Source organism: Palaemon carinicauda, chromosome 1, assembly GCF_036898095.1.
Source record: "Palaemon carinicauda isolate YSFRI2023 chromosome 1, ASM3689809v2, whole genome shotgun sequence".
In the NCBI taxonomy this organism is placed as follows: domain Eukaryota; kingdom Metazoa; phylum Arthropoda; class Malacostraca; order Decapoda; family Palaemonidae; genus Palaemon; species Palaemon carinicauda.
In genome coordinates, this window is record NC_090725.1 from 100,067,418 (window position 1) to 100,080,361 (window position 12,944).

At 34.7% G+C, this 12,944-nt stretch overlaps 1 protein-coding gene across 2 annotated transcripts in view; it reads left to right on the plus strand.

The window, feature by feature from the left end:
- The first annotated feature begins 657 nt into the window (after window positions 1–657).
- The window catches only part of LOC137650098 (low density lipoprotein receptor adapter protein 1-like), a 41,222-nt gene continuing 28,935 nt past the window's right edge, over window positions 658–12,944 (plus strand). The window contains exon 1 of one of the 2 annotated variants that reach the window (XM_068383213.1): window positions 658–737. Coding sequence is in view for 1 of the 2 variants with exons in the window: in XM_068383203.1 (XP_068239304.1) it covers window positions 11,069–11,104 (36 nt within the window). In the remaining variant the exon portion in view is untranslated. Of the gene's footprint in view, window positions 738–10,946; window positions 11,105–12,944 lie in introns of those variants that run through there. The other variant, XM_068383203.1, reaches the window with a different exon arrangement.

Genomic DNA, 12,944 nt, shown 5'->3' on the forward strand with positions numbered 1-12,944 from the left:
ATAGACTAGTCTCAAATTCTCCTTCACAGAGAATTACGATAACATTCAGTAGCAAGGGTGATCCACACAAGAAACAATTCAGGAAATTGATTCAGAGGAAATTGCCATTAGGTGGGACGTGTCACGCGTGTGCAATATGAACGGTCATAACTCTCCCCAAGGCAGATCAGTCTGCTAAAATCATGATAGATTTTACTAGAAATTTGACTGATAGGGCACCGGAAGCTTAGCCAAGGTAGGTGTAGCTAAAATATTTACAGATTACAATAACTATATCAAGGCAGCCAATATCAGTAGAATGGAAAAATTTTCTTATTAGGGCCGGGGAAGAAGCGATGGTACCATATGGTGAACACCAGATTTTCGTACTTTGTCTATTGCTAAAGAAAAGGGAAGTATGAATATTTGTAGGTAGCTGTATCAACACAGGCATAAGTGTTAATTATAATGTCATTTATGCAACAAAACCAATTCTTGTAAATTAAATTACTGTATGATTTATATAGCCTCAAGTATTGATGTCATACACTAAAAACCTTAATGCTTGCGTTGACTTTGTTGTTGAGGACTATTAAAATAACTGACCAATGAATACCAGATGATAAGATAAGGATAAGATACCAAGATGACGTTCATTTCCGAACACTTATCAGTTCTCCACTAGCTTGTATAAACAAGACACCTTGTAAGAAAAGATCCGCTGGAAGCCTACTAGCAATTTTGAAAGAAAATCGAAGGTAATTTTAGACTTATTCAAGTTATTCTATCTTTAGATAAGACATTTCTCATTTCGGTTATGAGAATAACCAGTAAGCCACAGCGCCAAGAAAGTTGAAATACTGTTTTCGCCAGCACCTTAATACCTCTGTTTACATCCTGAGTAATAAGAAAATGTTAGCAACGGCCATTTTGGCACTTAGGCAAGACTTTTTATCCGGAAAATATAATATAACAGCGTATTTTGATTTATTCATTATCTGAATTACTCCGAATTATTTGCATTAATGGGATGATCCTGGAGCTGCAAACTTATAGTTTTCTTCGTTTCTTTATAATAGTTTTCACACTCATTACACGACTGAAAACAAGGGTAATCTGCATCTAGCTATAAAACAGAGATGAACAAGCAGGATTTAGAAAAGGTAGAAGTTGTACTGACAAAATTTTAAGGTATATGGTACAGCAATGTGTAGATTATAGAAATCCACTTTTGATGGCATTTGTGGACTATGAAAATGCCTTTGATAGTGTGCACCGGCCAATTTTGTGGAGAGATCTGCATTTTTATGGAGTTCCTCTCAGTTATGTAAATTTGATGGTCTGTTCATGAGCATAGCGAGTGCTAAGTTAATGTTAGCGAAGTCCTATCATACGAATTTACAGTGAGCAGTGGAGTACTCCAAGGGGATGTGTTGTCACCTATGTTGTTTATCCTCTTCATGGATTTTGTAGTGCATAGAACAGTTGGGGATGGTGGAGAAGGATAGGACTGGATTGCTAACAGGAAATTACATGAACTAGAGTATGCTGATGATGTTGTCCTTATTAGCAGAACACCACAGGTCTTGCAAAACTTGTATACCAGAATGCCTGAAATACCACGTGAGGTTGGGCTCTAGATAATTAGAAGAGAGATAGAGATGATGAGAAGGGAATATGCAATGGGAGATGAAGTATCATTGGAAGGAGAAAGGATTAATGAGGTGGAATCTTTTAAATATTTAGGAACTTTGATCTCTAATACAGGATCTTTGGAACTGGAGTTTAATGAAAGATTGAAAAAAAAAATCAGACAACGGCCAGGTTAAGTAGAATTTGGAAATCAAATCACCTGAAATTACTTATAAAAATCAGGCTATATATCAGTTCAGTGAGATCGGTGTTGCTGTATGAATATGAGTAGTGGTATAAAAATGAAATGATATCCAACAGATTTTGTAGATTTGAGAACAAAACCCCCATAAGAATATTGGGAGTTAAATGGCAGGACAGGATTAGAAATAAAAGTATAGGAGAGATTTCTTGAGTGCCATATGTGGATGAGATAATGATAGGAGATATATGAAGATGTTTTGTACATGCTCTGCGCACTCCCCAAGAGAGATTAGTTCATCAAACTTTCAGCTGGGCTCCACAAGGCACTAGAAGAGTTGGAAGACTCAGGCCTACATGGCTGAGGACTATGAAACGCGTAGTAGGAGATGAGGAATTGAGAATTATTGATTTAAAAGCTCAAGATACAGACGACTGGGGAAATCTAACCGAGGCCCTTAGCGTCAATAGGCGTAGGAGAAGATGATGATGATGATGGTAGCCAATATCATTCATTTGAAATGCTTCGAACCCCTTTCAAGGAAAACCCTGGACTGCTTCATTTTTTGAGAAAAACGTTAATGCAATTTCCATCTGTACGGAACTAGTACACAAAATAAATTAGCGGAGCATTCATATGAACGTGGAAGACAAAAGTTTTGCCTCTGAATAGGACGAGTTGGAAAAGAATGTGTTTCGGCCTTAGAAAATATTTGATGAATTTTCCAGTCCCGTACAGTAGCTATGGACTTTCTGTACAGTAAATCTTAGGCATGTCTGATTCTGGGATTATTTATAGGTTTTGTTTAAATTCAGTGCTCTTTTTTATGAGTGGGGATACCTTAATGTGATGAAAGGGTATATGTCTTACCATGATGGGCAAAGCTATACTAGGCAAGACCACCCATACTAGGTTGGTTTGCTGTGAGCGATCAGACAAGTCTCCCAAAACTCAAACATGATGAATAAGGACATGTCTGAGGTCTTTGTCCTGCAGTAGACTAGAAATGGCTGCATTTGTTATATATGTATATATATACACACACTCACATATATATATATATATATATATATATATATATATATATATATATATATATATATATATATATATATATATATATATATATATATATATATTATATATATATACATTTCATAGAAGAGGGTATTATTATTATTATTATTATTATTATTATTATTATTATTATTATTATTATTATTATTATTATTATTATTATCATTAGCCAAGCTAAAACCCTAGTTGGGAAAGCAAGGTAGCCCCAGAAGGACAACATCCTCCAGTTTCTTAGCCAATAAGTGAGGATGCCAGCCACGCGTGTTCTTAACCCCCCCCCCCCCCCCCGTTGCTGATACCAATTTACAGCTAGCTGGATTAGTAGGAGGCATACCGAGGTGGATTCACTCTTGTGATAAACATAGGCTAATCACTGTACCACTTTGCTACGGTGCCCAATGGCTGATTGCGCCATTCAATATTCGACCTCCTTCATTTTTGTGTACACATGACATGTGATTTTCTGTTTTTATCGAGAGAGAGAGAGAGAGAGAGAGAGAGAGAGAGAGAGAGAGAGAGAGAGAGAGAGAGAGAGAGAGAGAGAGAGAGAGAGATGGTTTACAGCATGGTAATTTTTTTTCAATATACAATCTCGGGATCTGTTTGATCACGTGATGTAAATGTGAATAAGTTGGAATTCTGAACTATTTTTTATCTGCAGAACTTAGACAAGCTGGCGCTCTTATCTGATGTCTACGTGATACCCCAGCCTCGAATTATTTGTACATTAATACGGTTATTTTAATTTGCTCTCTCTCTCTCTCTCTCTCTCTCTCTCTCTCTCTCTCTCTCTCTCTCTCTCTCTCTCTCTCTCTCTCTCTCTCTCTCTCTCTCGAAATATGTATAATCTTTGAGCCATGCAAATTAATATTTTGTCTCGTTCAGTGGGAAACTGTAAATAAATGACAATGAAAAGATGATGATGTAGCTATACAATTATTTTTAAGTAGAACAGGAAATCTAGGAATCCGATTATGTAGCGACACCTAAATTAGTTAGCCAGTGGAAACTCACACGTGACGGAGGTCGTAAAAAGTTTCCTTTCCGGCAATTTTCTAAAAGTAAGACATTGCCAGATTTCCTCTTTGTGGCGCCTCCAGTCTTGGCTCGTCACAGTGAAATGTACAGTACGTTTGTGGAAACATCATTTTATATATAATGATTAATGGGATGACAATAAGATGCTGTGACAGTTATGAAGCATTTTTATGGGAAATTGACTAAGTGATTTGGATATTTAGAAAAAGAAAATGCAATATTGAAGTCCAAGAATAGATTAATATTTACAGCTGAAGACAGCCCAAGGGAAAGCTGCTAGCAAAAGAATTCCTTGCAGCTGACTCCAGCGAAAGTAGACGCATGTCTCTAGCTAGTCATCGTAAACAACAGATCACCTGAAGGTTGAAAGTCCTCTGACTTGTTATTTAACTATGAACTCTTAGGTGCTAATGCATTAGGCTTTCAATTTCGAGAACGCCAGAACATAAATTTCTTATAGAGAACTAGCAATAATTATTCTTTTTGGTTAGGTGATAAGTAGCATACCTTGGAAAGCTCATATTCTGTTGCTTAACGAGAGGGAAATCTGTATTATGAAGTTGGTAAACGTCCATTAAAAATCGCCTCTTAACCAACAACATACATTTACTGATTTTTAACACGAGAAGATCTGTTATTGTGTTATGTCAGTGATTTGAAAGTGAAGTTACACTAAAGGAGAGTTGGAAAAAGTTGTATTTTGTAATGCTTCTGCAGGTTCCTGATATGTTTATACTTCTGGGAAGTATTCCGTAACTCCTTTTCCTATTGAGTGAACCGAAGGAGTTACTTATACTTATCATTTCCTGGAATGCAAAAAATTACTGGTTAGGAGGGTTCATTGTCTACAACATACCTTTTAGTACACGTACGCAGTGAAAAGGTGAAAGAGTTTGTGTATCGCCATGATCAGCAAAGCTGTACCAGTCAGGGCCACCCATACTAGGTTGGTTTGCTGCGAGCGATCAGACGAAAACCTCACATTATTACCAACCAGTACTGGCCAGCATGGTGATGAAAACTGGCCAAACTCTAGACAGGAATTGACTAAGGCCTTTCTCCCGCAGTGGACTTGCAACGGCTACATTTGTTGTTGTTCTTGTTGTGTGTGTAAGTATGTGTGTGTGTGTATGAATGATATGTATGTAAATTACCACACTGGAAAATTAAACACAAGGTCTAAATTTTGAATGAGCTCGTTCTGGTGCATATTAAGAAAAGTTTAAAGAGGAATTGAATATAACAAACACCAATTATGATTTATATATAATTTTATTTGCCCCGTTGCACCTTAGCCTACACCTAACAATTATCACGTGTTCCTGCAATTTAAACTATGTATATATATATATATATATATATATATATATATATATATATATATATATATATATACACACACACACACACACACACACACACACACACACACAAACTATATCAACAAATTATTAAAGGGATTCGTGGGTGGCTGCGAAAGTGAAATGCCTAAAATATTTGTTTTCTACCATTTTCAATGCTGACCCTGAGATTGAACATGTGTTGTTGGTAATCAGTAGATAGTCTATACATTGAAATTCTTATCAGACGATTAAACCTTTGCTTACAATTAAATGTTTTCAAAAAATCTTATGAAAATTGTACTTTGTTAAGAGCTTTGCTCACAAGATCATATTTAAAGGGAAGTCCAATTTTCTTTAGTGGCGTAGGCCATAGCAACTGTTATGATTGAAAGAGCATTATGCGATTAGCACTTGGAAAACGGGCTATTCTGATAAAATGGATTCGCATAAACATCAACTGTTTTTGGAAATAGAATAGACTATTTTTCATGAGGTGGGGTTAAATATTGCACCTAAGTGCAGCGATCCCACGGTTATAATGACAGTTGTTGGAAATCCACGTCATAATTCCTAAACCAAAATACGTCAGTTTTAAATCATGAAACTAAAAGCAGAAGTAAATGACGATCATTTACCTCTGCTATTAGTTTCTATTTCTTCCTTCGAGATGATACCCCATTGACATATGTTCATGTAGCTTTTAACTAAATGTAAATGACAATCTCAAGCTATCTTGGCAAGTCTTTATTTTATAATTTTTTTTTTTGCTCGTTTTGAGAACAATTGGTTAGTATATGATACACTAATCTATAGCGAAACCGGTATTCGCTATTAAAATGTGTGTGTGCTGGCTACTTTGGCATTTTTCTCTTTATGATTAGTGGAGTGTGGGACTTAATACCTTACGTATCGATCGATTGAAATGTGAAACAATATTTCGGAGTCGTAAGTCCATTGTAAGTCCTCTGTCTTATTCAACTATGAGCTCTTAGGTGCTGATACATGAGGCTTTCAATGTCGAGAACGACAGAATATATATTATAGAGATCTAGCAATAATTATTCTTTTTGGTTAGGTGGTAACTCGCCATCAGTCTGATGCATTGTTTTTAATCGCTTTGGGGAGCTTTCTATATTTTTGCGATGACATATTCGTCAGCTGTTTTTAACCAATTAAGAGCTTCCTAATATTTATGCATAAGTTCCCAGATATTGTTCTACAACAGCCATTTTTTCCACCTTCCCCTTTAGTTCCAGCATGACTACCGTCACAAGAAGACGTCTCCAAAAGGGAAGTACAATCTGTTTCGAAATTTAATGTAATTTCATGTATTTCGGCAATTTACTATGTTGAAAACTCCCTCCGTTTAGTATATAGCTATAGTTGCTCACGTGAAAGGAAAAAAGATTCCCAAAATAATGACCCACGTGTTAGACATGAGCAGCTCATCCATGTAGGCTACCGGTTGCCATAACAGAGGAGCAGTGAGATAGTTTATTTCCAAGCCAAGCGAGCCACAGCGGATCAGAAATAATTTGAGGAATGTGATATAAATCATAGGTATTAATGATAGTTTAATAGTGACACACCGAAATGCAGCACATCCGTGCACCGCTTGTGAGAAGACAGGAGCAGTGGAATTATGTTTATTTGCAAACTAAGCGAGCCATGGTGGAAAAAAAATATCTATGAATTATAGGTAATTATGATACTTTAATTTTTAGCCACTTATAGAAACTCTATATTTTTCCAACTGGTTATCGTGTGTTTAATATGCATTTCTGACCATTACTATGGCTGCAAATCACTCTTTTTTTAGTGTTTTCCCACCCAAAAACCTAGGTTTCCCACTGCGATCCCCGTTATTGTTTTCATAATTGGGGGTAGTAAAACTTTGTCTCAATATTCATGGTCAATATGGATAAAGCACCAGATGACAAGTAGGAAAATATATGGTTTGTGTATTTGGCTATAGATTAAGTATCATATATTTACTGAATAGTCATTATAATAATACTAAAAATAAAAATAACAATTATTGTTTTTAACAGTAAAATTTGAACAATTAAAATTTTCCCATTTTCTTTCGCTTCAAGAAATGTATGTTCTTAATGAAGGAATAAAGCCCTCTAGCGGTAAGTGGTAGGAAGCCGGGTCATCTACATCTAGAGTCTCTAGACGAGGTTAGTAACCCTTAGCCTCGTTGCATTGCTTACAAAGATTTATCCTTCTCTTTCCCTCTGTTGCGCGGCCTGCGCCCTACTTCCAACAGAGTGTGGGAGTCAGCATACATAACATCATTGGAGATTCATAGAAATAATTAGAATCTTATTAACAAAATTTTTTATTTCGATAATCAACCTTCGTTCGTTCGTTCGTTTAAGAACGCCTTGCCAATAGCAAGACACGGGCTCTTCCTTTAGAGAGAATATAATCACCGGACGTTCATATACATGCCCACCCTCCTCCCCATTGACTCATAGTATTAAGAGGTGGGATAATGACTTCGACAATAAAACTATACTTCCTAACGCGGCAGCTGGGGTTATTACCACTTACCGCTAGATGACTCTATTCCTTTAAGGGCAAGTACTGGGCAAGTATTTCTTGAAGCGAAAGAAAGCGATAAAATTTGAAAATTATTAAATTAAACCTGGGTTCTGGAGAAGCAATATGAACATCAAGTGAATATAGAAATGAGAAATTCTATTATTAGAATTCTAATTATTGCTATGATAATGGTAAAGCTAAAGGCTATATATGATTGAGATGTTGAATGTGTATTTTTATCTTGGAGATGTAACATATCAACATCTTGATGACTAATGGGGTGAGTGACCTTTCAAAATGTTAATCAGCCTCGATGGAATGTCGGTTATTGTTGGCAAGACTGAATAACTGTAAACAAGTCTGCATATATATACAGTATATATATATATATATATATATATATATATATATATACATACATATGTATATATATATATATATATATATATATATATATATATATTTATATATTTATATATTTATATATATACATAATGTGTATGTGTTTGTAAGATTTCTACTCGTGCGCGCACACACATATACACAAGTGTATATATATATATATATATATATATATATATATATATATATATATATGTATATATACTGTATATATTACTTGATAAGCTACAACCCTAGTTGGAAAAGGAAGATGCTATAAGCTCAGGGCCTCCAACAGGGAAAATAGCCCAGTGAGGAAAGGAAACAAGGAAAAATAAAATATTTTAAGAAGAATAACAACATTAAAATAAATATCACCTATATTAACTATATAAACTTCAACAAAACAAGAGGAAGAGAAATAAGATAGTGTGCCTGAGTGTACCTTCAAGCAAGAGAACTCTAACCCAAGATAGTGGATCACCATGGTACAGAGGCTATAGCACTACCCAAGACTAGAGAACAATGGTTTGATTTAGGAGTGTCCTTCTCCTAGAAGAGCTGCTTACCATAGCTAAAAAGTCTCTTCTACCTTTACCTAGAGAAAAGTGGCCACTGAACAATGATAGTAGGCTACAGTAACCCCTTGGGTGAAGAAGAATTGTTTGGTAATCTCAATGTTGTCAGATGTATAAGGACAGAGGAGAATATGTAAAGAATATGCCAGACTATTCGGTGTATGTGTAGGCAAAAGGAAAATGAACCGTAACCAGAGAGAAGGGTGTTATGTAGTACTGTCTGGCCAGTCATAGGACCCCATAACTCTAGCGGTAGTATCTCAAAGATTCATATATATATATATATATATATATATATATATATATATATATATATATATATATATATTCACACACTTATGCATATACACACAATTACAACAAAAGATGCAGACGTTTCTAGACCGCTGCAGGACAAAGGCCTCAGGGATGTTCTTATTCATGTCTGGGGTTCGGCCAGTTTTCATTACCATGCTGGCCAACTGCGGACTGGTGATGGTGAGAGACTTTTGTGTGATCGCTCACAGCAAACCAACATAGGATGGGCGTCCCTGAAGAGTACAGCCTTGCTGATCAGGGCGACACACAAACGTTAAGGTATCCTCACTCAGGTATTATATATATATATATATATATATATATATATATATATATATATATGTATATATATATACATATATATATATATATATATATATATATATATGTATGTATGTATGTATATAATATCCTTACTCAGGTATATATGTATGTGTGCATACACACACACACACACACACACACACACACACATATATATATATATATATATATATATATATATATATATATATATATATATATATATATACATATATATCTGTCTCTCAATTTATGAGTACTCCAAATTTTTTTTTCATAATTTCCAAAATAAAACAAAACACATACAGTATATCGCAAAAGCATCAACAAAAGCTTAAGTTCCCAATTATGTATGAGAATTCAATGCAAGATAGTTACGATAACGTAGCATAATTTTGAAATGTGATCAAGGCAAGCCGATAACGTTACTACAAGTTGCTACACTTTCCCATGATTATCAGCCGTGTAGCAAGCAGCCATGTTCATGCAATATGAATAATTACGGAATTATTTGTAGCACCAATGTTATAATATTCGGCTTTTGGAGTTGTACGTAAGCATATGCAATCTGAGAAGTGACTAAATCTTACAGAAAAAAAAAATGGTATTATTGGCTAAAACTAATGATATTAGATAATTAGATAAAATGAAAAGGGTAATTCATTGGTAGCAGATACCAAAATCTCACTTACCTAAAATTTTTATGCATTTCCACATGAAGATAAGCATAATGAAATCAAAGAACCTTTTTTTACCCTCGTGTTGACTAAGAAATGATATTTAAGATGAAAAAAATATTGAGGTTGTTCTTTTAAAATCTTTCTTTCTCTTTCTCAGTTCATTAGAAATTTTACTGTGGAGTTGATATAAATTTCTCTCTCTCTCTCTCTCTCTCTCTCTCTCTCTCTCTCTCTCTCTCTCTCTCTCTCTCTCTCTCTCTCTCTCTCTCTCTCTCTCTCTCTCTATATATATATATATATATATATATATATCAAGATCTAAGTTTCGAAACATCTGTGTTGGGAAAAAATATGAAATAGCGGATGGGAAAAGTCCAGCATATTCGTCTGGGAATATTTTGAAATGCATGTTGAAATAACTAGATCATTGCTGTAGGTGTGGTCTTCATCCGACTTATCTCACTTTAAGGAAAACCGGTGAAAGGACAATAATATTTTTTTCTTTTTCTTTTAATGTTGTCAAAGTACTGGACCTCGTTCTATCGGCGTAGTGAGAGTTTTTCACTCGTGCAGTCTTACTGTTCCCCCTCGAAATACCATCTACGTCAAATTTTCACTGCCAGATTTGTAGAGCAGATGTGGGGAACGAACCTCAACTATGTCTTCAGCAAAAGAAACCCGTATTTGCATATAAAACATCTGTCAATTCATCGCTTACATAGACAGACAGCCATGGAAAGCGAGCGAAATCCTGTGCAAGGGAAGAGTCTTTTTTAAGAGTTCCGGGGGGAATTTTCGGGGGTGTGGAGGGGGGGCCAATGTGCGCATCGAAGAGTGACTGTTCATGTTTCCAAAGAGCTCGCTCTCAACCAGCCTCTGGCTCGGGCCTCTGCCTTTGCACCAGTTAGCTACCTCAGTCAGTGTTGGCCTGGTGCTGGTGCTGTTAAGTGTTGTCTCCTGATAATCCGCGGTTCATACTACATCAACCTTGGACTACAGTAATTCATCATGAGGCAGCTACATCAAGAAAATGCAGTCCCTCAGGTACATAAAAGTGTTTTATAAGTTCTTCATCATTATTCAGTTGATGTAATGTAATTCATACGTCTAGGTGAAGTCTACTGTATATTATTTCCAGGGGAAAAATACTAGATCAAAATAGAGAATTTGGGTGCATTAAACTTCAAAACCATTCTCATGAGTTATGTGAGGGTTCCGAAAATTTCCACAGCTCTTGCTTTGAAGAGAGATTATAGTGTGATAATTTTTCGTTTTGTAATTTTTATTTCAATACTAATTCTTCTCTTATTTCCACCCCCCCCCCCTATCAATATATTATATAGTTTCAAAACGGTGAATTTATTTTTCCACATGATTGTGTCCATAGGACTAATTCTGCTAGGAAGTCGTTTCTCACTCTTACATTAAATCAAAGCAAAACAATACTTTTTCTGCATAGTTTATTAATATACTTTCCTGTATTACATAATGGGATTCAATTACATGTAAATTCAAATTTGACGAAATTAGTTGACGTAATTCAGGTGGCGATAAAGAACAAATTCAGATTAAATGACGTAAATTAAGATAAAAAATTAGGATAACATTTTCACTTCATTTTGGGAAAAGTTATTCCAATAGATTACATTTCAAATGTTTCCGTTAGCTGCACAATTGGGTTAACGATGGTCAAATAATACTACATGTAGGCTACGACTATTAACTTAGGCTCACAAACGTTCTTGTATGTGTAAGCACACAAACAACATAGGTAATGAACGTTCACTCTTTATAATATAAACATTATTTTATATACTATATATATATATATATATATATATATATATATATATATATATATATATATATATATATATATATATATGTCTGCTTGTGCTTATGTATATACTGTATATTTTTTTATTCGCTATATATACATATGTAGACAGTATAATATGTCTGTATGCATGGATATATATATATATATATATATATATATATATATATATATATATATATAGATAGATAGATAGATAGATAGATAGATATAGATTTAGATATAAGTATATACACATTTTCATATATTTATATGTATGTATATACATACATATAGACGTAAATATATATATATATATATATATATATATATATATATATATATATATATATATATATATATATATTACGTAAGATATAAGTATTTATTTACATATACTTTATGTTTTATATGTATGAATATACATATACACATATTTATACATGTATTATTATTATTATTATTATTATTACTTCCCAAGCTACAACCATAATTGGAAAAGCAGGATGCTATAAGCCTAGGGGCTCCAACAGGGAAAATAGCCCAGCGAGGAAAGGAAACAAGAAAAAATAAAATATTTCAAGAAGAGTAACATTAAAATAAATATAAACTATAATAACTTCAACAAAACAAGAGGAAGAGAAATAAGATAGAATAATGTGCCTTAGTGTACCCTCAAGCAAGAGAACTCTAACCCAAGACAGTGGAAGACCATGGTACAGAGGCTATGGCACTACCCAAGACTAGAGCACAATGGTTTGATTTTGGATTGTCCTTCTAGAAGAGCTGCTTACTATAGCTAAAGAGTCTCTTCTATCCTTACCAAGAGGAAAGTGGCCGCTGAACAATTACAGTGCGTTACTGCACTCTAACTGTCCAGCGGCCTTGGGTGAAGAAGAATTGTTTGGTAACCTCAGTGTTGTCAGGTGTATGAGGACAGACGAGAATATTTAAAGAATAGGCCCGACTATTCGGTGTGAGTGTGTGTGTGTAGGCAAAGGGAAAATGTACGTAAGCAAAGAGAATGATCCAATGTAGTATCCGGCCAGTCAAAAGACCCTATAACTC